General features: G+C 42.6%; 1 protein-coding gene across 2 annotated transcripts in view; it reads right to left on the minus strand.

Moving 5' to 3' along the window:
- Positions 1-15,510: 15,510 nt before the first annotated feature.
- ERCC8 (ERCC excision repair 8, CSA ubiquitin ligase complex subunit) overlaps positions 15,511-20,826 on the minus strand; it is a 73,347-nt gene continuing 68,031 nt past the window's right edge. For both annotated transcript variants that reach the window (XM_054986677.1, XM_054986679.1), the window contains 2 exons: positions 19,707-19,793; positions 15,511-15,754 (listed from right to left, as the gene is read on the minus strand). In XM_054986677.1, coding sequence (XP_054842652.1) covers positions 15,701-15,754; positions 19,707-19,793 — 141 coding nt within the window. In that variant the 3' untranslated portion in view covers positions 15,511-15,700. The remainder of the gene's footprint in view (positions 15,755-19,706; positions 19,794-20,826) is intronic.

Consider the following 20,826-nt stretch of genomic DNA (forward strand, 5'->3'; position numbering starts at 1 on the left):
AAATGCTAGTACCAGCTAAAGTTTGCCTTCCACCAGCCCACCCTCCACAGCCAAACACTAGGCTTTGATTTCTTTTCTTCCTTTCTTCTCTCTCTCTCTCTCTCTCTCTCTTCTTTATTTTTTCACATTGTTTCTATTTTAACTCTTGAGCTCTCCCTCACACTGTCCCTTTAGAACTGCCTGCTTCTTGGAACTCTTAATGAAAAATACTGGAAATTTTATGTCTGTTTTTTTTCAATATAGTTCCTGGACAACAAGCACAAATACTGGACAATCTGAGTCAAAACTGGACATCTGACAACCCTATCTGTGTAGTGACCCTGGGCTTTCTTGGTGGTTTTCCATCTGACCCTATGTACCTTTTGAGATCTGACAAGACTGAGCTAGTCTGAACCATCCAAGTTTCAGGGCTAACATTTATATGGCAAGATTTTCTCTTTTGAGGCCTCTTTGAGTTCTGAATTCATGGGCAGTTTTGCTGCTTCAGTTCCTCTTCTGCTAGTTTGATCTAAATCACTTCTTCCCTGATCTCTCAGAAGGGCACCATAATTAAATGAAATAATTAGTAACTGTCTTTTCTGTGTACCTTATCCTCCCCTGCTGATTTCTTCTGTATTTGGCTTGTGGACTCTTTTGATGATCACAGATGTTGTCTTAACATGCTACTTTGGGAATTTTGAGAAGACCGGCTAGGTGCTACCACAATGTGGCTGCCATGGGATCCGGGGCCAGTCAACAGATGTCTGGCATGGGACACGGGGACCAGTTAAAAAATGTTAGGAGATTACAAGCCAATCATCCTCCTATGACGGTGGCAGCTGTTTCCGAATGTATACTCCCTGCATACACAAATGTGCTGCTTCTTGGGGTCTTCTGCCACATCTCCTGCAATGCTGAGGCACAGAAAAATGAGGATGGTTTCTTTGCTTTGAGGAAGAGATGCTTTGTTGAAAAATCCACACACGAGCAGCTGGGGAGACTACGGAGACTAAATCAAGTTCTCAGAATGATTCTTACAATATTTATATCAAAAGTGCAAGTGTTCTATGTGCATATAAGTACATATAAGTCACAATAATATAGTAATTAAATAACTCATCATATAACAATCATAGGTCATATCAACCTGACTATACTTCACTGGTAGATTTCTACCAATGCTATATATTTCTACCAATGCCATATATGAATTTTTGTATGAATGAAAGAAGAAAAGTATTACTGGCCAATGATGAAGAGCCCACAAATGGGCAGATTTATTAGCTTGTAAGCCTATTGCCAACTGTTTACTTCTTGCTTTCTCTCCTGTTTGGATCATGTCAGGCGGAAAGAAAATCCACCACGGCGTCTTTGTCTCGGCAAAAGAAAAAAGGATACAAAGTTATTCACTTGGATTGCTCAGTTACGGTGGACTTACCTTGCATTGGGTCGGACAGTAAATTATAGTCAGGTTGACTACTCTGTTAGTTTGATACGACCTATGATTGTTATGATATGATGAATTGTTTAATTACTGTGCTGTGACTTATATGCACTGTTGTAAACTGCACATAGAGCACTTGCACGTTTGCTATATATATTGTAAGAATAATTCTGAGAACTATGGAGACTAAATAGTCTCCATAGGAGGTCTCTCCCCGGCAGCTAGTTATGTTGCTTTACGGAGACTCCTCTCTCTGGGTTTTGCTTGTTGAAAAATCTGACAGGTGCTGGGAAATCTATTGATGGCCACCATGATGCCCATTGATGCCAAGTCACAAATCACTTGTCTAGTGAAAGAAAGGTAAGAGGGCATGGGTCTCCAAGTCCCCATTGCTACTCAACAGGCTGGGGTAGGAAACTGGCATTCCTCCTAGCACCATGACATCAATTTCAGTGTGAATCAGAAACAATCCCAACACATCAGGGCAACACTCTAGCATTCACCTGAAACTCTATAGTTTTATAGGTTTGTGCTGGCAGTAATGTCACAACACTGGGGACACCAGAACTGGCAGATCCACTTCCTCCAAAATTTCCCTTAAAAAAGGTCTCCAACTGGGAGTAGATGACAGGAATCAGTGTATGTGAACTGAAGCCATACAGATCCAATGCTGATATTGAACTGTGGGAGTGATGGCAGAGTTCCCTACACATAGGAACTCAATACAACTCAAAAGTTAATAAGATTGCAAAAATGTTGGTAGTAAACATTGATAAATCAATGGAGAGTCTTCTTGCTACTGTTTGATATTTGTGAGCAAATACTGTTCCCATGTGGTCCTGGAACTTAACAGTGCTGTGTAAGCACAGTGGACTGAATGATGTTTCAGGTACGAATACTGTATTGTGCTAGAAGTGTCTCACCAAGTGGCCACTGGCCAAGTAAATAACTACAAAGAAGGAGGCTTTTTGGATCTAAGGCGCCATGAGTGATGGTACTTCCTAACAACATTATATCATTTTGTCTTCAGCCAGTTTATATGAGGTAGGAACCTAAGCTTCTTTTCCAGCATTAGCCCACAAAATTTAGTCCCAGGAAACACTGAGACATCCATTTGGCTCAGTTTCAATACCATTTCAGTTCATGTCATACATCTGTCAAAGGTGCACACACAGTCTTTAGTTCTGGAAAATTGTATTACTATTTACTTCATTAATACCCCCCTTTCTCCCCAATGAGGATCCAAAGAATCTAATATCCGTCTCCTCCATTTTATTCTTACAACTCTGTGAGATAGGTTAGGCTGAGAGTGTATGACTGGCCCAAGGCCACCCAGCAAGCTTCCGTGGCAGAGTGGGGATTCAAACTTAGGTCTCTCAGATTCTATTCCAATACTCTAACCACTAGACTATACTGGTTCAGAACTTACAAATGCTTAGTATTGCCCATCTCTATGGTCAAGAGCTTGCTATAAACTGCATGGTAGAAGATATGAAACAAATATGGAAACCATCCACATATAAACAATTGAAGCAAGCAGATAGTCCAAACGGTTGGAAAAGGTTGAACAGGTATAACCTGGAACATGCAGTCTTTTACAAAACGATTCTGTGAAGTTAGACAGATAGCCCTTTAATCCAAAATGATAAAGGTCTCTGGGGATTTCATACTTTTGGGTGGTGTCAGTGTTAAAAAAGACTGACACTGAAGTTCTCATTTCAAGTTTCCAACTAAAGCATACTGTCAATGGTAACTCGAAGCCTATGCAAGTTGTATAAGTTATTTACCAATTGGGTTGTTGTGTTCATGAAACCAGAACAGGTGGGCATCAACCTAGAAGCTTATAAATGCAGCACATGGGTCAGTGTGACAGGTTCCAGAGATTAGATCCAGGTGGAAAGAAACCATCTCACTAAAACTTCTTACAGAAAGCCAGCTGCATTTCAAGCAAGCAAGTTACTGCTGCATTTAAGAATGGATGTTACTAGGTCCTACGGCTGTGTTACCAGATGTCTGTAATGCCATGTGTGTACTTGTTATGTTGGCAAGAGTAAAAACAAATTGGAGAGGCTATTCTACCTGTTGTTGAAATGCTGAACAACCAGCTAATTAGCAGAGCTGAAAATATGTGAGAAGGGACCAAGGCTCAATTGTACAATAAGCTTACATATAAACTGCCTACTATAAAATGTTGTTTAATTAAAAATAATTGTATTATCTTAGCATTTAATACCAGTTTGGCAGAATTTGAGTCCAGTGGGACCTTAGAGACAAACAAGATTTTCAGTGTAAGCTTTTGAGTCAGAGCTCTCTTCTTCAGACATGAGTAGGAATGGCAGTCCTTGATTTATATCGCAGCCAAAGGTGGGTGGGGTTAGGGGTGGGGGGTTAGTTACAAGGGAGGGCATCAGGATGCAAAGGTACAATGCAGTTTGATTAGATGGGAGGGGTAGCAAAGGAAGACGTCAGCACGAAATGGTACAATGTAACATAACTTGGCTACCCACCTAAACAATATCCGTTTGGAGCAGATTTGCCCACCTGTGTAGAACACATTTAAACAAGAGCTGAAGGTTCAGAAAAGGGCTTTGAGGTTACTCTGTAAGGTTCTACTTATGACTATACAAGGGGAAAAAACAGAACGTGTGTGGGTTGTTTAGCTAGCAGGAGTTTTGGGGGTGGTAGAGTTGGGTGAACAAAGGTCATGCCCAAAGATGTTTTGGGAATTTGATGCTAAAGCTCAGTGTGAGTTATGGCTGTGTAACACTGTAAGAAAAAGGATAGAGTTGGCTGCAGAACTAGATGGTGGGGTCCTGTGGCACTAGAACAGACTGTAGGCAAGGGATGTCATTTTGAATGCTCCAGTGATATAAAATCTTGCAACTTTCTTTTAGAAAAGAGAGAGGTTCTTCTCACCCAGCACATTCACAAGTGTGTTAATTTTCTACTTGCAGAGAGATTTAAAGCACAAGGGAACATCAAAAGCAGTGGTTAAAATCACCCAAATCTCCCCCCCCTCCCCAGCCTGAAGTGGTACAATCCATTCTACCCAACCAGGAGTCCGCTGCCTAATTTTCTTCTCATTTTGCTATAGATGTGTTCTTTGCGGAAGATGATGGGAAGTCAGAATATGGACTTGAGAAGTGACATATATTCTGAATGACAAGAAAGAAGGAAGATTTTAGCTGCAGCATTTTGGAAAGAGGTCAAGAAACTGAGCTGTGCAAGTCAAGTCCATGATTACAGAGAAGCCTTTTGAATATGTAGACAGACACAGTCCCAGAAGCAGATCCAGGTCTTCAAATGTGGGTCACCCCTGTCACAGCTAAGGAGGCTAGGGCATGGTTTAAACTGTGAAGGTGGTCTGTGGACCAGAGATAGCGAACCATCCCTCACCCCATCGCTTCTATCCTTGCAGTCCTAAAAACAACCCCCTTCCCTGATCACTCATGCCAGAGGTGATCCTGTCGGGGGTGGGGGGGAAATGCCTGTGAAGGAAGGGATTTGGAGTGAAGAATGAAACAAGATAGAATAGAATAATAGGGTTACTCTCTGTGGGGCTGCCCTTGAAAATGGTTTGGAAACTTCAGCTCATTGACAATGTGGCTGCCAGGCCTTTGTCAGAGGTGAGGTAGAGAGACTGTATCACCCTCACGGTGAAAGATCACAGTGGCTGCCCATGTGTTTCTGAGCAAGGTGCTAGTTCTTACCTTTAAGACCCTAAATGGCTTGAGGCCAGACTACTTGAAGGACCACCTCACCCCATATTGTCCAGCCCACAAGATCTTCTCACTCTGTGCCCCCTCCCTTAGGAGGGGGGGCAGGTCATGACCACAGACACAGCCTTTTCTACATTTGCCTGTGGAATCCCTTTTCCCCGAGGCCTACCTGGTACACAAATTACTCTCTTTTTGGTGCCAGGCCAAAACATTTCTGTTTACCCAGGCTTTTAACTAAGGGGCCGATCTTATATTTTATTTTGTAAGCTGCTTTCAGAAAGTTCTTCAGGGAGGTGGCATAGAATTTTTTTTTTAAATAAACATAGGAGACAGAACTCACACGACACTTTTGGTGTTTTTATATTGCACCCCCCCTTCCATTTCCAGTGCTACTGGAACAGACCCAGTATGAATATGTCTATGAAGCATGCACTATTGCATATAATTTGGGCTTCAAGAGTATAACAGGAAAGATTCTGATGATGGTTAATGCTGTTGTTTACCACTAGAAAAAGGAAAATGTCCCTGGGAAAAGTAGAACAGCAGGATTTGAGTCCAGTGGTGGCACCTTAGAGACCAACAAGATTTTCAGAGTGTAAGCATTTGAGATTCACTCTGACTCTTGAAAGTTTATACCCTGAAAATCTTGTTGCCACTGGACTCAAATCTTGTTTTTTTTTACTGCAGACCAACACTGCTACCCACCTAAACTATACATATGGGATAAGCAGGTAGATTTTCCACAACTCATGCAAAGACACCATAGGTGCTCTGGAGGAAACCTATCTGCTTTTTCCAGGAACATTTCGAGGTCCAAAAACAACAAGATGTGGTAGCAAGAATACTGTAGCACCTATAAGATGAACAGCTCACTTCTTCAGATACCAACAAGAAGACGTGCTGGTAGTGCAGCATCACTGATCAGATCCAGCCTATTAGACAAGGTGGGGAGGAAGATTTTAGCTCTTCTGGCCTCCAAAGCAGGGCAGGCAACAGGGGGACTGGCCTGCATCACTTTGCATGGGTCAGAATGTGCTGATCTGAGTGGTTCATGCAGGCGGGGATTCTTCACATTCTACCAATTCTCTGCTTTACAGCAAATGACAGCTTCCAGCTGCGATTTCTTCCTAAGGTGCTTGCCCTTTGCCATCGCAGCTGTGCCTGTAGCTGACAGACACGATTTCTGTAATTGTTATTCCTGTGCGTGGAAGTAAGTTGGGAGAATGAGAAGGGTGGTCATCAAGAGCAGAGCTCTCGGAGTCATCAGTTGCTTCTGTTTCCTCTACACATCTGATTTTCCTCCTTTCAATAAGTTCCGGCCTTCTTGGAAATACCAAACAGCACTGAATACTTTGAAATACCACTCACTAGCATCTCCCGATTTGCAGAGACCAAGGAACAACCCCTCTTTTTATACAGCTTCTTAGCCTGACACAATCCACTGCAACGGCAGCTCTGTATCACCCTATTTCTGATTTAGCATTGAACCCTATAATTTAGAAAAGGGCTATTACAAAACACTGCTCTCCCACACTCTGCAATATGAGATGGAAAGATTATTGGGGACATAATGTATCCCTGGCCAGGTGCTGTCAAATTGGCTGGGATTTAGATTTCAAATGTGCCTTTGCCCTTTGATGCTGCCTCAGCATGCCTAAATTTGTTCCTGTCAACTTTTATGGAAAGTGCTTTACAATAAGGATAACCACTTTTTATTAGAGGTCACCTACTGTTCACTTGTTTATAACAACTGTAGTCCAGTTCATCCATGTACAGGTCAGGTCTGGGCAGAGATCGTTTTTATGTTATCTGTCATTCAAATTTGAACTGGCATTAACCTCCCCCACCCCAAATGGATTTGGATAGGAAGAGGCAGCCAGGGGTCCAGACTGAAAGATTTGGCTTAATCCCAAACACAATGGGGGAGCCAATGTGGTGTAGTTACTGGGGGACATGCAGGCTCAAATCCCCACCCAGCTATGAAACTTACTGCATGTTACCACAAACAGTTAGCCTAACTTTCCTCACACTGCTGTCCTGAGGAAAAAATGGGAGGGGACACAACTGCTTGGAGGAAGAGTAGGATAAAATTGCAAAAGACAACGAAACAAAAGGAGGGACCTAGCCCTGTGAATGAAAATGTATTTTAACATACCAAGCAAACAGTCGTTGACTATTTCAGAGCTTTTAACAAAACATCTTGCAATACCTTCATTCATTAAAGCATTGCAAAATGGATTTGAGATGCTCTTTTGATCACCATCTTCACCTCCCCTTTGCTTCCCCAGACTAGTTTTTCTACAGTCACTCATGATGATAATCCTTGTTGGAAGCTAGCAGCATATATCTACCCACTCTGCTCAGCAGGAAGTAAAGCCTCCTTCCAGTCTAAGGAGACCTCTTACAACTTAAGTGGCTCTTTCCCCAGCAGAAGAGCCACTTAAGTTGGAGAGAGGCTTCAGGCTTTGCTGAGTGCAGGAGGACACATCCAAATGACAGGGTTTGAGCCAAATTCTTTCATATACTTCTTTTCATTTATATTTAAGAGTACGTCAGACTGAGTTACTAGATGCTGATCAGTTGTGTATCTTCTAATTTGGTTCTTCTACATAAATGTCAGGGTTTTTTTTTGCTATCCAGTGGAAGCTGACTTAAGGCGACCCCTTTTCCCTGGAGACATTGGCCATTTCCACACACGTTGAATAATGCACTTTCAATGCACTTTAGCAATCCTTTGGAAGTGGATTTTTTGTTCCACACATGGAAAAGCAGTTCCAAATGTTCTCTAAAGAGTATTGAAAGTGGATTATCCAACGTGTGTGGAAGCAGCCTTTAAGAGCTAGTGGTAGGCAAAATGTGATTTTTAAAAACCTGCAATTTGGATGTTTCATTGTAATGATTCCTACCTTATGAAATGCAAATGTACATCTTTTTGTCACCCTTAGGGGAAAAAAATATTTTGTTTATGCTTGGGCGTGTTTACTGTTAGCATTTTTGTTCATACAGTACTAGTAAGACAGGTTAATATAAATTGCTGATTTTTATCTTTTTTTTATGTAAGCACTTGCTTTCACTGGTAGGCATAATGCTTTTATGGGAAAGTGTATTACTACATAGACTGGCAATAAAGCAACAGTGAAAGCAGGGAGCACAATTCACCTGGAAAGGGAGGGGCCGTGGCTCAGTGGAAGAGCCTCTACTTGGCATGCAGAAAGTCCCAAGTTCAATCCCTGTCCCCTCCAGTTAAAAGGATGAGGCAGTAGGTGATGTGAAAGCCCTCTACCTGAGACCCCGCAGGGCCATGACCAGTCTGAATAGGCAGTACTGACTTGGATGGACTAAGGAGCTGATTCAGTATAAGGTACCTTCACGTGTGTTCGTGTATATCCGGTCCAGGGCCCACTGCAACAAACAGAAACTCTCTTGCACTCAGGTCCTGTTTATATCACTCCCATTTTTCAAGCACCCCATTGCCTTCCCATCAGTTACTGGGTTAAATGCAAAGTCATGACTGTAACATTCAAAGCCCTTCATGGCTTCAGCCCCTCATATCTGTGTGACCATCTCTCCCCCCTATGTTCTGCCGCAGCTTCGCTCATCCAAACAGGGCCTTCTGCAGATACCATCCTGCAGTTGGGCAAAATCAACAGCTAGCTACACATATGCTTTCTCTGTGGTGGCCCCCACTTTATGGAATGGCTTGCCTGAGGCAGTAAGGAAAGCTCCCACTTTTCTGGCTTTTCACAAACTATGCAAAGCTGAATTATTCAGGAGGGCTTTCTACCCAGATTATATGACTGTGTTATAAGAAATAGCTGAGAGATGCTTTGATAGGGACAGGGACTATAGGCTATGCCATTGGATACTGTATGCTGATGCAAATATGTGCCACTAGGGTGTTTCCACGTTGCTTAACATGCCGTGTAAATTAGTTGTAATTTAAGAAAGATTTCATCTCTATGCTTGACTTCATGCTTATTTTCAAATTCTATGCTACTGTACCCTATTGTATATGTTTCACTGAATGCCTTAAGTGTTGTTCTTTATTGCATTTGCTTGGTGAATTTCCTACCAGGTAATTTATTGTGTTTCACTTGCACTGCATAATCTGCTTTGGATCTCATTGAGAAGGCAGACAAATAAATAAATAAATAAAAATTCCAGTGGTGCATCCACAAGAGAAGTTGTGTGGATTGCACCTGAAGTGCTTCTGCTCACACAGAGAACAATGGATTAAGAACTCTGTTTTCCGCACCATCCACTCCATTATTTCTGAGCTTCGAAAAGGGACACGTTTAATCATGTCTCTATTGTCATGCTAAGGATTCACCATCCAGCTCCAATACACACTGCACACGGAACTCCTCCATAGGCTGTGCTAATGAACTCTGCAGAAACCTGCATCCTTCACTGATTTCAAAGCAAAGAGAGAGAGAGTTTTTTACCCTGGCCATATACTAGAAAAACATAATTGTTCTACAAGGTCAAAATATATCTCAGCAGTCACAGCAAGCAAAATGGAAGGCACTTTAGTGGTCATGTTCACACACTGAAACTAGAGCTAGTAAAGAATTACTCAAAATGAGGGAGAATTGCATTTTCTCCCTGAGAAAATATTGCTGTTTGAGAGTTGCAAGAATGTAATAGAAGCATGGCTCTGAGAGCAAACTCAATACACTGCACCAAATGAATAGCAACTGTAAGGATTCACTCTTGGGGGGGGGTAATAAGAGTGCCAGCACAGCGCATGGAGACCTGGGTTCCAATTTTGGCTCTGTGGTGAACTTACTGGCTGACCTCTGACCAAGCACTGTTGCTCAGCCTCATAGGTTTGTTCTAAGGAGGGGGAGAAAAGATAGAATGGGATATAAATAAATTAGATGGTTGGGTATAACATAAGCAATGAGATGCCACCGAAAAATTCAGCAACCACCTAGTAATGTCTTGAATTATTTTTTAGTGTCAACATCTTTGAAACTGAAAGGTAATTACAATTTGATATAGTTGGCAAATGATGGCTGTTTATTTTCTAATTATCATTAGACCACACCTAAGCACTTTGATGTGGGTACAGAAACCCTTTACATAAAAGCAATGTAAAAAGTGTTTGCATGTTTCTCAGCCCTATAAAGTGTCTTTTATTGGATTTCAGATGTCAAGTTTGACTTCCAGGGAGAGAATAACAGCGTAGCTATACTCGCCATGGAAAGCAATGCCATCTTAATCATGAATCTTTTGAAACAGTGTTTTAAGAAGCCAGAATTCCTTACAACTGGAAGAGAAATAATCAATGTCTTGATTCAAACCAATTTCAGTTGCTCACATTCCTTAACATTTTTGCAATACATGCACTTAAAGCAACCTACTATTGTACTGAATTAAACAAAATAAAATATCTTTCTACAGGCTGATATGGGACAGTAAGAAAAGTATTCTAATCCAGGCAACAAGCCACTTTTCATTTTAGAAACAAAGAATTGTTTCAGATGTTACTAATGTAACAACTAACATCCTTGTAATAACTAACACACATCTATTTCACAGACCCTGTGCGTTGTAATGGTGGACTAGGATCTTGGAGGCCTAGGTTCGTGAACCCACTCTGCCACATGGGACTGTGCATGCGCAGGCCTGCCAATGGAGAATTCAACACTTCTTTTAGAGCCTGTTAGGAGCTGTTGCTCTCAAGCCACATAGCAACCGTTTCCTGCCCAAACGGTCATGTGACTTAATGGAGAGCAACGGCCCCTTCCCTCAGTTCTCCTAAGCCGCCATGACTCATAACTAGACTTAACCAGAGAATTCACAACAGGGTAGGAGGGAGGGTATGTGTGCCTGCACAGAAGAACTCGATGAACAACAGTTACAGGTATGTACAACCCCATCTTCATAATTCTTCTGTGCAGTCCCACATGGGAGAGTACAAAGCTACACACAAAAAAGGAGGCAGGGTGAATCTCCAACTCAATTTTATTAACCAACAAACACACCTCACAACCAGTGAGTGTAATATAGAAAAATCATCAAATTTTAAACAACAACACTAACATTATGTCCCAGAAGTTGGACCTTAAACAGGTAAGATGTATCACTAATAGAAGATGACACCAACAAGTAACATGCTCAGCAACTAACACTCTATAAGAGCATCTCATAATAAAAGAACTTACATAACCAAGGCTGCATAGTTACCCATATGCTCACATCATACTTTCTGTTCCCTGTTCAGGAAAACAAAGAGTGAAGAATGACCCTTGCAACTATAACATCCTGAGCTGCATTAACATACACAGCATAATGCTTCACAAATGTATCAGCACAGGACCATGTCGTTGCCTTACCAATATTTGTGACAGGGACACCCCTGAGGAAAGCAGATGAAGCTGCTTGTGACCTTGTTGAATGAGCCCTCAAAGTGAATGGACACCGTACCCCAGCCAGACTGTATGCCTTTTCAATGGCCGACACAATCCATCGTGACACGATTTCAGAAGGTGCCTTTTTGCCTTTGCCTGAGCCTCCAAAACACACAAAAAGATGTGGACTTTCACAAAAGATTCTTGTTCTGTCTGTTTTCAAATCTAATGTGCGCAGAGTGCTTTCTCCCTTTGACACTGGGTTAGGAAAGAAAACAGGCAAGGCACTATCCTGTGTCAGGTGGAACACAGTTAAAACCTTTGGCAAAAATTGAAGGCTTGGCCTAAGTACCACCTTATTAGTATGGAACTTCAAAAATGGAGGGTCAGATGTAAGTGCTGCCAGCTCACTCGCCTTTTTAGCTGAGGTGATAGCAACAAGATAGCACCACTTTATATTAAATCCAAAGAACATGTAGCTAATGGTTCAAAGGGCGGCATCATAAGTCGTGCTAACACAAGTGATAAGGACCACTGGGGAACTGGTGGTGATACAGGTGGGTGAAGATTATACATCCCCTTAAGGAACTGGTGGGATTTTAAATTGGAAAAAACAGTTTGCCCATCAATATGCCGATGATAAGCAGAAATAGTTGCCAAGTGCACTTTTAATGATGTCACCATCACACCTTGAGCTTTTAACTCACAGAGGTAGTCAAAAATTAAGTTCAAAGGGCAAACAATCGTGACAACTCCTTTGGACACTGCCCAAGCAGAAAAATGTGCCCACTTAGCCTCATAAGATAGCTTCACAATATATATATATATTGTGCCCTCCCCACACCAGCAGGCTCAGGGCAGATTACAACCAACAGACACATTAAAATGCATAAAACAATTATTATAGGTTAAAAGCCGTAAGAGTCCAACTGACCAATCCGTAACTATCTACAGAGCATCTACAGAGCATCTTAGCAGTAAGAAAAATTACTAGATGGGGGTGCTGCTGGTAGGAAGGGCATATTCTGTAAGCACCCAGCCAGGGGGGCTCCACCTAGCACTGCCCGTATGCGAACAGCTCTGTCTTGCAGGCCCGGCAGAAGGATAACAAATCCTGCCGGGCCCTGGTCTCATTAGACAGAGTGTTCCACCAGGCTGGGGCCAGGACCGAAAGTAGATGGTCTCCTAGCATTTAGGAGGACTTGTACCTGCACAGAAAAATTTAAAGATGGGGGCGAATTTGCTACACTGTCAGGTGCAGAGTTTTTGGTTTATAGTGGAATAGTGTCCCACAAAGGAGGACATCTAGCTGTTGGAGTAACTTGACATATGTCCGTTTGGACAGCTTGAGAAGTTTGGGTAACCACATTTGTCTGGGCCAGAAAGGTGTTATTAGGATGCAGTTGGTGTTGTCCCTCTCTATCTTGCAAAGCACCTTTGCAATAAGGGGAATTGGGCGAAATGTAATGCAGCCTGTTCGTCCATGTGATCTGGAAGGTGTCCCCAATGGACAGAGGGTCACTTCCTGCTTTGGAGCAAAACACCCTGGCCTTGGTATTCTCTGATGTTGCAAAGACATCTATCTCTGGTGTACCCCACAGATTGAAAATGGGAAGTAGGTAAGTGTCATTCATTAACCATGTGTGGTTCGACACTAGCTAAACTGTCAGACAGGGATTTCCAGCCAGAAGGCCCGGAAGCTTCCCCTCCCCACCCAGTGCCGTCCAGCCAGCCAGCTTCCCTATCCCCTCCAGCAGCTTCCCTGTTTGCAAACGGCTGTAAAAATACTTGTGCCATATCGTGGGTTGCCAGCATCAGGGGCAAATCCTGTCAGGTGGCACCCCTGACACTACAGGTGTGTGCATGCTCCCAGGATTGCGCGATGACGCCACTTCTGGGAAGTAACGTCATCACGCATGGTGCAGCTACCCCCCAGGAGCACTCCCACGATTTAGGCTGCGGGCTCCCCTGTTGGCGCAGCAGGCAGCCAGGGCAGTGCAGGTGGCCTCCCAGCACTCTCGCGCTGCCACCACTAGCTCTACGCTCTCCTGGCCAGTAGCTGTGCCCAGCGCCCTCTCTTTGGTGGTGCCTGGGGCAAGTGACCCCCCTCCCTAAATAAGGCTCTGTAAGCAGCAACATTACAACTCATTCCTAGCTCTAAAAAAAAATGAATGTGTGCTCATATCACCAAGGGAGGAAGGGGAAAACAGCCATTTAACCCTTCCTTGGCTTTAAAAGCCAGCAGGGTATACAGCAATGTTAGTTCCTGGCGTTGAAAAAAAAAATTAGAGTGTGTGTGTGTACCTGGGAGGAAAGAAGAGAATGGAGAAGCAGTCTTATGTCCCTTACCTTGCTTTACTGATAAAAATTGCAGAAAAGGAGTTCAGAGAGCTGAGGAAGATGGGAATGGTTACCTGCCGACAGACAAATCAGTTCCTGGGGGAAAGGAAAAGGGTGGCACGAGAAGCAGAATGGGAGTTTTTGATTCTGCACAAACATAACATGCACCAGCTGCGACTGGGCAGCGGCTTAAAAAAAAATCACGGAAAGTGCACAGGGGTAAAAAACAGGGAAAAGACAAATAAAACCCTTTTCTGCTTCCCATGATGCCCTTGCACATGCAGAGCTCTGGAGAACATGGAAAGCAGAATAGATTCTGAAATGCAGTAAAGTGACCGTACGGAAAACACCGTAATATATATTTTTAGTGTTTTGTGCAACTATAAACTCATCATGTAGTATAAAGCCAGTTCCCTGGCTGCCATACATTGACCACAATGCATTTCTCAGGGAGCACATGACATGGTGAGCCAATGGGAGGAATAGACAGTGGAGGAAATGCTCTTTGTGGGGCAGTGAGTGACACACAATTGGGGAGAGAACTTTTCCAACCTGTTTAGCTATAAAGTTTGCTGTTGGTGCTTTATTTAAGTACAGTTTTATATTTGTTGCTGTTATTTTATTCTGTACTGCCCAAACAAAATACTTTATTAAGGGTTGATTTGTTTTCTGGCCCACTGGGTGGCATGCTCAATGTATCCCCATAATTTCTTTTTTTAAAATTCTATTTGACCCCTACAATAATCTACAGTACATTTCTTTGTTCAGATACAGCATGCATGCAGAGCTTCTCGTAATAACATTTCAGGACTGGCCTGCTGGAGAAGGTGGTGCACAAGGATACCACAGATGGAAGGGGCAGTACCAGCAGCTGATACATATTGGTCAACAGGCATACAAGGAAGAAGAAGCAGAAAAGAGATGCTCAGAGAGAGAGTTATCTACTATAGAAGAACTGTGATGGGTTCTTTTCTCTAGTTAAGATTCCTGCTGTACTTTGGGGCTATGGTTTTCTAGATTTAAAATCATGGTACACACCAATACTTCAGGAGATCAAACAAGGGCCTAGGCACAGAATTAAATTGGGGGGATTTTACTTCTCCTGAGCCATAGGACATCAGCAGACAGCAGCCTGATTTCATAAGATTCCAATTTGCACCAAAATAAGCTGCTTAGTCTTTGGCCACTCTCAGATGGCTTAGATGGAAGGTGAATGGCAGCATGGAAAGGGCTGATCTGATCTTCAAACTTTCTAATGCTTCTAGCACAGGTTGAAGGAACCACAGCGACAGTAGGCAATTATAATTTTTTACAATAGGTGGTGATTTGTTATGCATCTGTTACTAGAAACCTGGGCAAAACATTCCAGGCCACATGTGAGAAAAAAAATGAGCGGAGTGTGCTCTAAAGCCCGGAGACTCATGTGTCTTGGAACTTAACCCTGCAGCATTTTTGAAGGGGAAACAAATCTCACAAATGGACAACAACCAACTGGATAAGGATTGTGGCAACTGAGCATGTAGCAACGGAAATGTAAGTTCTCCCACAGTGTAAAATATGAGGAGACAGATTAGTTGTTTTTACAGAAAAGAACAAAACAGCGATTCCCAGCCATTTTGACTGAAAAAACAGTTAGAGAATGACACAACAATATGGAACACAGGACGCCACAAAATATTAAGAGTATTTTAAAATAAAAGTATGCAGATGGAACAAAATGTCAAGAAAAAGTATCTGTACAGGGAAATATACATTATTTACATTGTAAGAACTTGAAAGACACTGCTGGTACTTGTTTGGAACTTCTAGACAATATCCTTCCACCAAAACATGCACATCACTGTCCGCAATTCACAAGGAATTTATCCTTCACTATCACTGCTGCTCCAGGCATCTTCATATGCTGGGTTTAAACCCTGTTGAGAAAAAGGTTTTTAAAAAATCAGTCGGTTAAGTTGTGAATGGATGCAGTCTACAAAAACTCCCATAATCACTTCAGTTGAAAACTGCTATCTGCCATATCTGTGTTTAGCCACTTCAGAAGTCTCCTTCCATGAGCCTGACTGGTTAACTGTTACCAGGCTATGAAGAAAGGGTAGGAGAGAGAACAAGGTCTTTTCATTGCGAATTAGCTGGAGTAACAGTTGTATACTGGGGCTGCTATCTTGCTACATCGTATTAGTATGGTTTTATTCTTTTTGTTGCGTTTGAAATTGAGAGTGTGGGCAATTTCTATTTTAGAATATTTGTTTATATTTCTCTTCATACAAATAATGACATGCTGACAGCCAAGCACTGATTTTGTGTATAGAAAATTTGTTTGCACAGGTTCAAGTTTCTCGGTGAGTACCTTACTAAAGCTTTCTATAAAACTTCTTATCAGATGTGCTGATTTGGTTCTGGAATTTCTCTTTCTTTGGGTATGTATGTGTATATTCATTCCCTAACTACATGAGACCTTCATACCCTACAAAGTCATGTACCAACCAACAGAAGGTCAAAAGTTGTGTAAACCAAGAGGAATGGTGTTAGAGTTTATTTAACTTAAAAGTTCACCTATGTAATATCCTTCACCAGGTAAATATAATAGCTTCTTAACAATCGCCCCACTCTTTCCCCACACACTCCTTACACAAGCAGAGAGGTCTAGTTTCTGACCAGGGCCTTTAATTTTTGCTCATTTCTGGATGACAGTCTCAACTCAGTCCACTTTCTCCAGTACTGGCTTTCACACAGCAGCTGAGCAATTGTTTCCTTGTATTGTCGAAGGCTTTCACGGCCCGAGAACGATGGTTGTTGTGGATTTTCTGGGCTGTATAGCCGCGGTCTTGGCATTGTAGTTCCTGATGTTTCGCCAGCAGCTGTGGCTGGCATCTTCAGAGGTGTAGCACCAAAAGACAGAGATCTCTCAGTGTCACAGTGTGGAAAAGAAGTTTCCACACTGAAAGACTTCCACACATGAAAGACACTGCAGACTTGGCCATCCGGAAAAATCAGCAGTGGCTGAACACAGCCTAACTCTAACAGGACACAGTATCCTATTCCAGGACACTAAAATACTTGACAACACTTCCAACTACTTCGTCAGATTGCACAGGGAAGCCATTGAAATTCATAAGCATAAGCACAATTTCAACAGGAAAGAAGAGACCTTAAGAATGAATGGAGCATGGTTTCCAGTCCTGAAAAACACCAGGCTAACAAAATACTCTATACCCGACAATAGCCCTGCAGAGAAGATTACCATATCAAGCACCAATCCATATGCAAAAGAACCTCCTCAGGATACAGCGAAGCCTCCCTCCATTAGCATTCCACACCCTGGGAAACTCCTACAGGATGACTCAGCCCAACCCTACCTTCCTGAGTAGATATAAATTACCTGCCAACTTCTTTTCCACACTGTGACACTGAGAGATCTCTGTCTTTTGGTGCTACACCTCTGAAGATGCCAGCCACACCTGCTATGGGCAAATCTGTTTCGGCTGCCTTGCAGGGGAAAGGAGAGTCTCTTGAAGAGCTGGTTAAGCGGTCGGTCGTCGAAGCTATAAAGCCCTTTGTTGATAAGCTGAATGAAATCGGTCAAAGGGTTGGCTCAATTGAGAGTGAAGTGAAAACCATTAAGGAAGCAGCCTCGGGGGCAGAGCAGTCTGCTCGGGAAAACGCAGAACTCATGAAGGCAACAAACAAAGTAAAGCTTTTGGAGAATCAACTGATAGGGCTACAAGTGGATCGTGCTCAGACGGTATTGCGTCTCCAGAATGTGAAGGAGGAGGAAAGTGAAAACTTAAAGGACTTGGTGTTGGAACTTTTGGCGACATCCGCAAAGGCAACTAAAGAAGAGTTAAAAAGTGACATTTTGGAAGTCTGTCGGACATCTTCAAAATATGCAACGAAGCGTCAGCTGCCTCTCGAGATTATTATTGACTTTTCATCTAAGAAGACTCGGGACACCATCTTATATAATTCGTACAATGTGGATTTGGACTTTCTGGGTAACAAGGCTAAGATATTGAAGGACGTTCCATTTTTAGCTCGGAAAAGAAGATTTAAATATAAAAGGTTTGCAGCTCTTCTGAGGAAGCGTGAAATAAAATACAAATGGTTATTTCCGGAAGGTATCTGGTTTAGTTATAAAGACCAAGCCTACAAGATAACATCGGAAGCACAGCTAAGGGACTTTGTGTCTAACCATCAAGAGTTCCAACAAGAAGAGGACTTAGAAGCTGAAGGGGGTGGGGGAGGAGGGAGCGAGCACAGCTACTGTAGCTGTTCAGAGAGAGCTGCGACTGAGACGCGGGGGGGGGGGGGGAAGAAGACCTGATCCTGATTGTAGTTTGTATTTTATAAGATCTACCAATCTAATAGCATATTATAAAGTTTTAACTTTAAACAATTGTAGTATGAAGGGAAAGCAATACCTGTAGATGTAGTGTGTGTGTTTTTATATATTGTTTTTCCCTTTCCCCCTGTTCCCTTTTTTCCCTTTCTGTAGTGTTAGTAATTAAAAAATAAAAAATTAATTAAAAAAAAGGAACTACAATGCCAAGACCGTGGCTATAAAGCCTGGAAAATCCACAACAACCATAATTCTTTCCTTGTCACCACAACCAAAAACAGTGTGGTTTCTGACAGTACAGTAAAAGTTGCTTTATTGAGCACTTGATTATCAGAATGCTCAGTTAACTGGCATTGCCAAGAAGGTCAGCTCCTCCTTCTCAGCCACCATACCCTTGGTTTTTGACCAATGTACATGCCCTACGTCTGCCTCTCTGACCAGCCAGACTGATGCCTCCCAGCCATTGCTGGGCTTCTGACAGCCAGTGTTGCTAGTTGATGCCATCCTTAGATGCTTCTTTCCTCGCAATTAAAGCAGGGCAAGAAGGTTACTGACGGAATGCCAGACGAAACAGAGAAGTCTTCACATGCTAGTGGAAGATAGCAACAGAAGGGGACAGATGAATATCCCAGGAAGGGGAGTTTCACAATTTTGATGCCATGACTGTGAAGGCCCTTTCTTGGGATACCACCCTTTTAACCTCAAAAGACAGAGTCCCCTGAAGCAAGGCCTTAGAGGATGATTGTAGCCATTGGGCAGGATTGTACAGGAGCAGGTAGTCCTTAATGTATGCTGGCCACAAGCCATATAGGGTTTAAAGGGCAGCACCAGCATCATGAAATTGCAGAGAAAACAAACTGGAAGCCAGTGTAGATGGACCAATAAGGATGATTAATCAGGCCATCTGAGTAACTCTCAACCCCCATTCTCCATGAGTGCTGGATAACAAAGCCCTTACTGTATTTCAAGGCTGCATGTAAGCACTCAAAACTTTTTACCTGCCCTGACACATTAAGGCTAAACAGAGGGAAGGAAGAGTGTGGGAACAAGGTGAATAGTCAACTGCAGTAAAGTGGTCATCAACAGTCAATCTTTTTTCCTTTAAATGGTATCCCTGCTGGATTAATTTGTATGCTGGTTTTAGGACCGTAATAAATGAATGAATGAAAACGGCCATCAACAGTGGGCTTGGCCACGCCATGACTACTTACATATGGTGATTGGTAGTGAATGCATGCAATCCCAATCCCTGGAACTACAGTATAAATTAGTTATTATTATCGGGATAGCCTGAACTGGTTCTGATAGTGTTACGATGTAGAGGAGTATGATGTCCTGCACTCAAAGCAGCACAGACTCTGACTTCATACCATGGTCAAGTTGTTTATGGAGCAACAAACTGTTCCAGCCCTTGTTGCCCCCGGAACACTTTCCTGCATTAGCTATAAAGTGGCTGCTGACTCTTTACATGTGCACAAAAGTTATTCCTTGCCAATATGTGCTCTAACTCCAGCAAAAAATTATTTTACCTTTTCAGAGGAATCATCAGGCTCTGGTTCTCTCAGACAGGGTACCCAGACAAGAATATTGCCATCTTTGCCACTACTATAAAGTTCCTGCCATTAAGAAGAAGAAGAAGCCACTTAATTGTTATTGAATACCAATGGAGGCAAGTTTGGGGCAAATAATTATAGGAACCTTTTTATACCTGGGAGAAGGAAATAAAACGTTCATTACCCATTCCTCACCCTTGCTCCATGCCCCCAGCAGCTTCAATATGGACCAAATTGCTAGAAAGTCAGACAGGATCCAAAGTTCAGCAGTTTGATTCTCAAACTATATATAACTAGTGATGGACAAACTACCCCTGGGTAAGATTTAGAATTTGTCTCACCAAACTATATTTCCATCCCCAAAATGGCAGCAGGATGGAATGTTGAGTGTTCCCCTCCACCCCAGAAGCCTTGTCCTCTCCCCTCCCACAGCCCCAAACTTTCGTAAGTAGCTCCTGAAGTGGCGGCTCTGGCAGTGGAGAAGGGAATCTCTCCTTCCCCTCCCACCAGCATCTTCAATGCTGCTATGGCACATGCCAGGAAAGACAGCTACCCCAAGATTCTGCAGTCTCAGTAAACTCTGTTTCCTGGGTCTTTGATATCTGGGATGCTACCACAGCAGCATTCAAGATGTCAGGACTGCAGGAGGGTGCATGTGGGGCAGAAGGGAGAGTGAACAAAGCTGCTGCAAAAGTCAACCAAGTGTGTGGGAAAGTTTCTCTCTGGCATAGATTACTGTCTACACCACAGAAAAATGATCAGAGAAAAAGGTGTGTAGGATAGATTGCCATGAAAAACTCTATTCTAAATGGTGCAGTTATGAGTTTCAGCAACATTGCTACATAAATCCAACATAACTGCCCTGGAGCTCAATAACCTTGTATCTGTACAAAAATCATCTAAAATTATGGCCTCAGTTTCTGATTTACAATGGAATGTGCACAAATGCATAATTAAAAATAAGCTTTGTCTGGATTTTTTAAGAGAAACTCACTGAGTTCAATTATGTCCACATCATATTTTAATAGTTCTGCAATTTTAATATAGGCTTGGCTCTTATGAAGCAGCTCCATGAGTATTATGGTGCATGTTTCCT

The sequence above is a fragment of the Eublepharis macularius genome, chromosome 8, assembly GCF_028583425.1.
Source record: "Eublepharis macularius isolate TG4126 chromosome 8, MPM_Emac_v1.0, whole genome shotgun sequence".
Classification (NCBI taxonomy): Eukaryota; Metazoa; Chordata; class Lepidosauria; order Squamata; family Eublepharidae; genus Eublepharis; species Eublepharis macularius.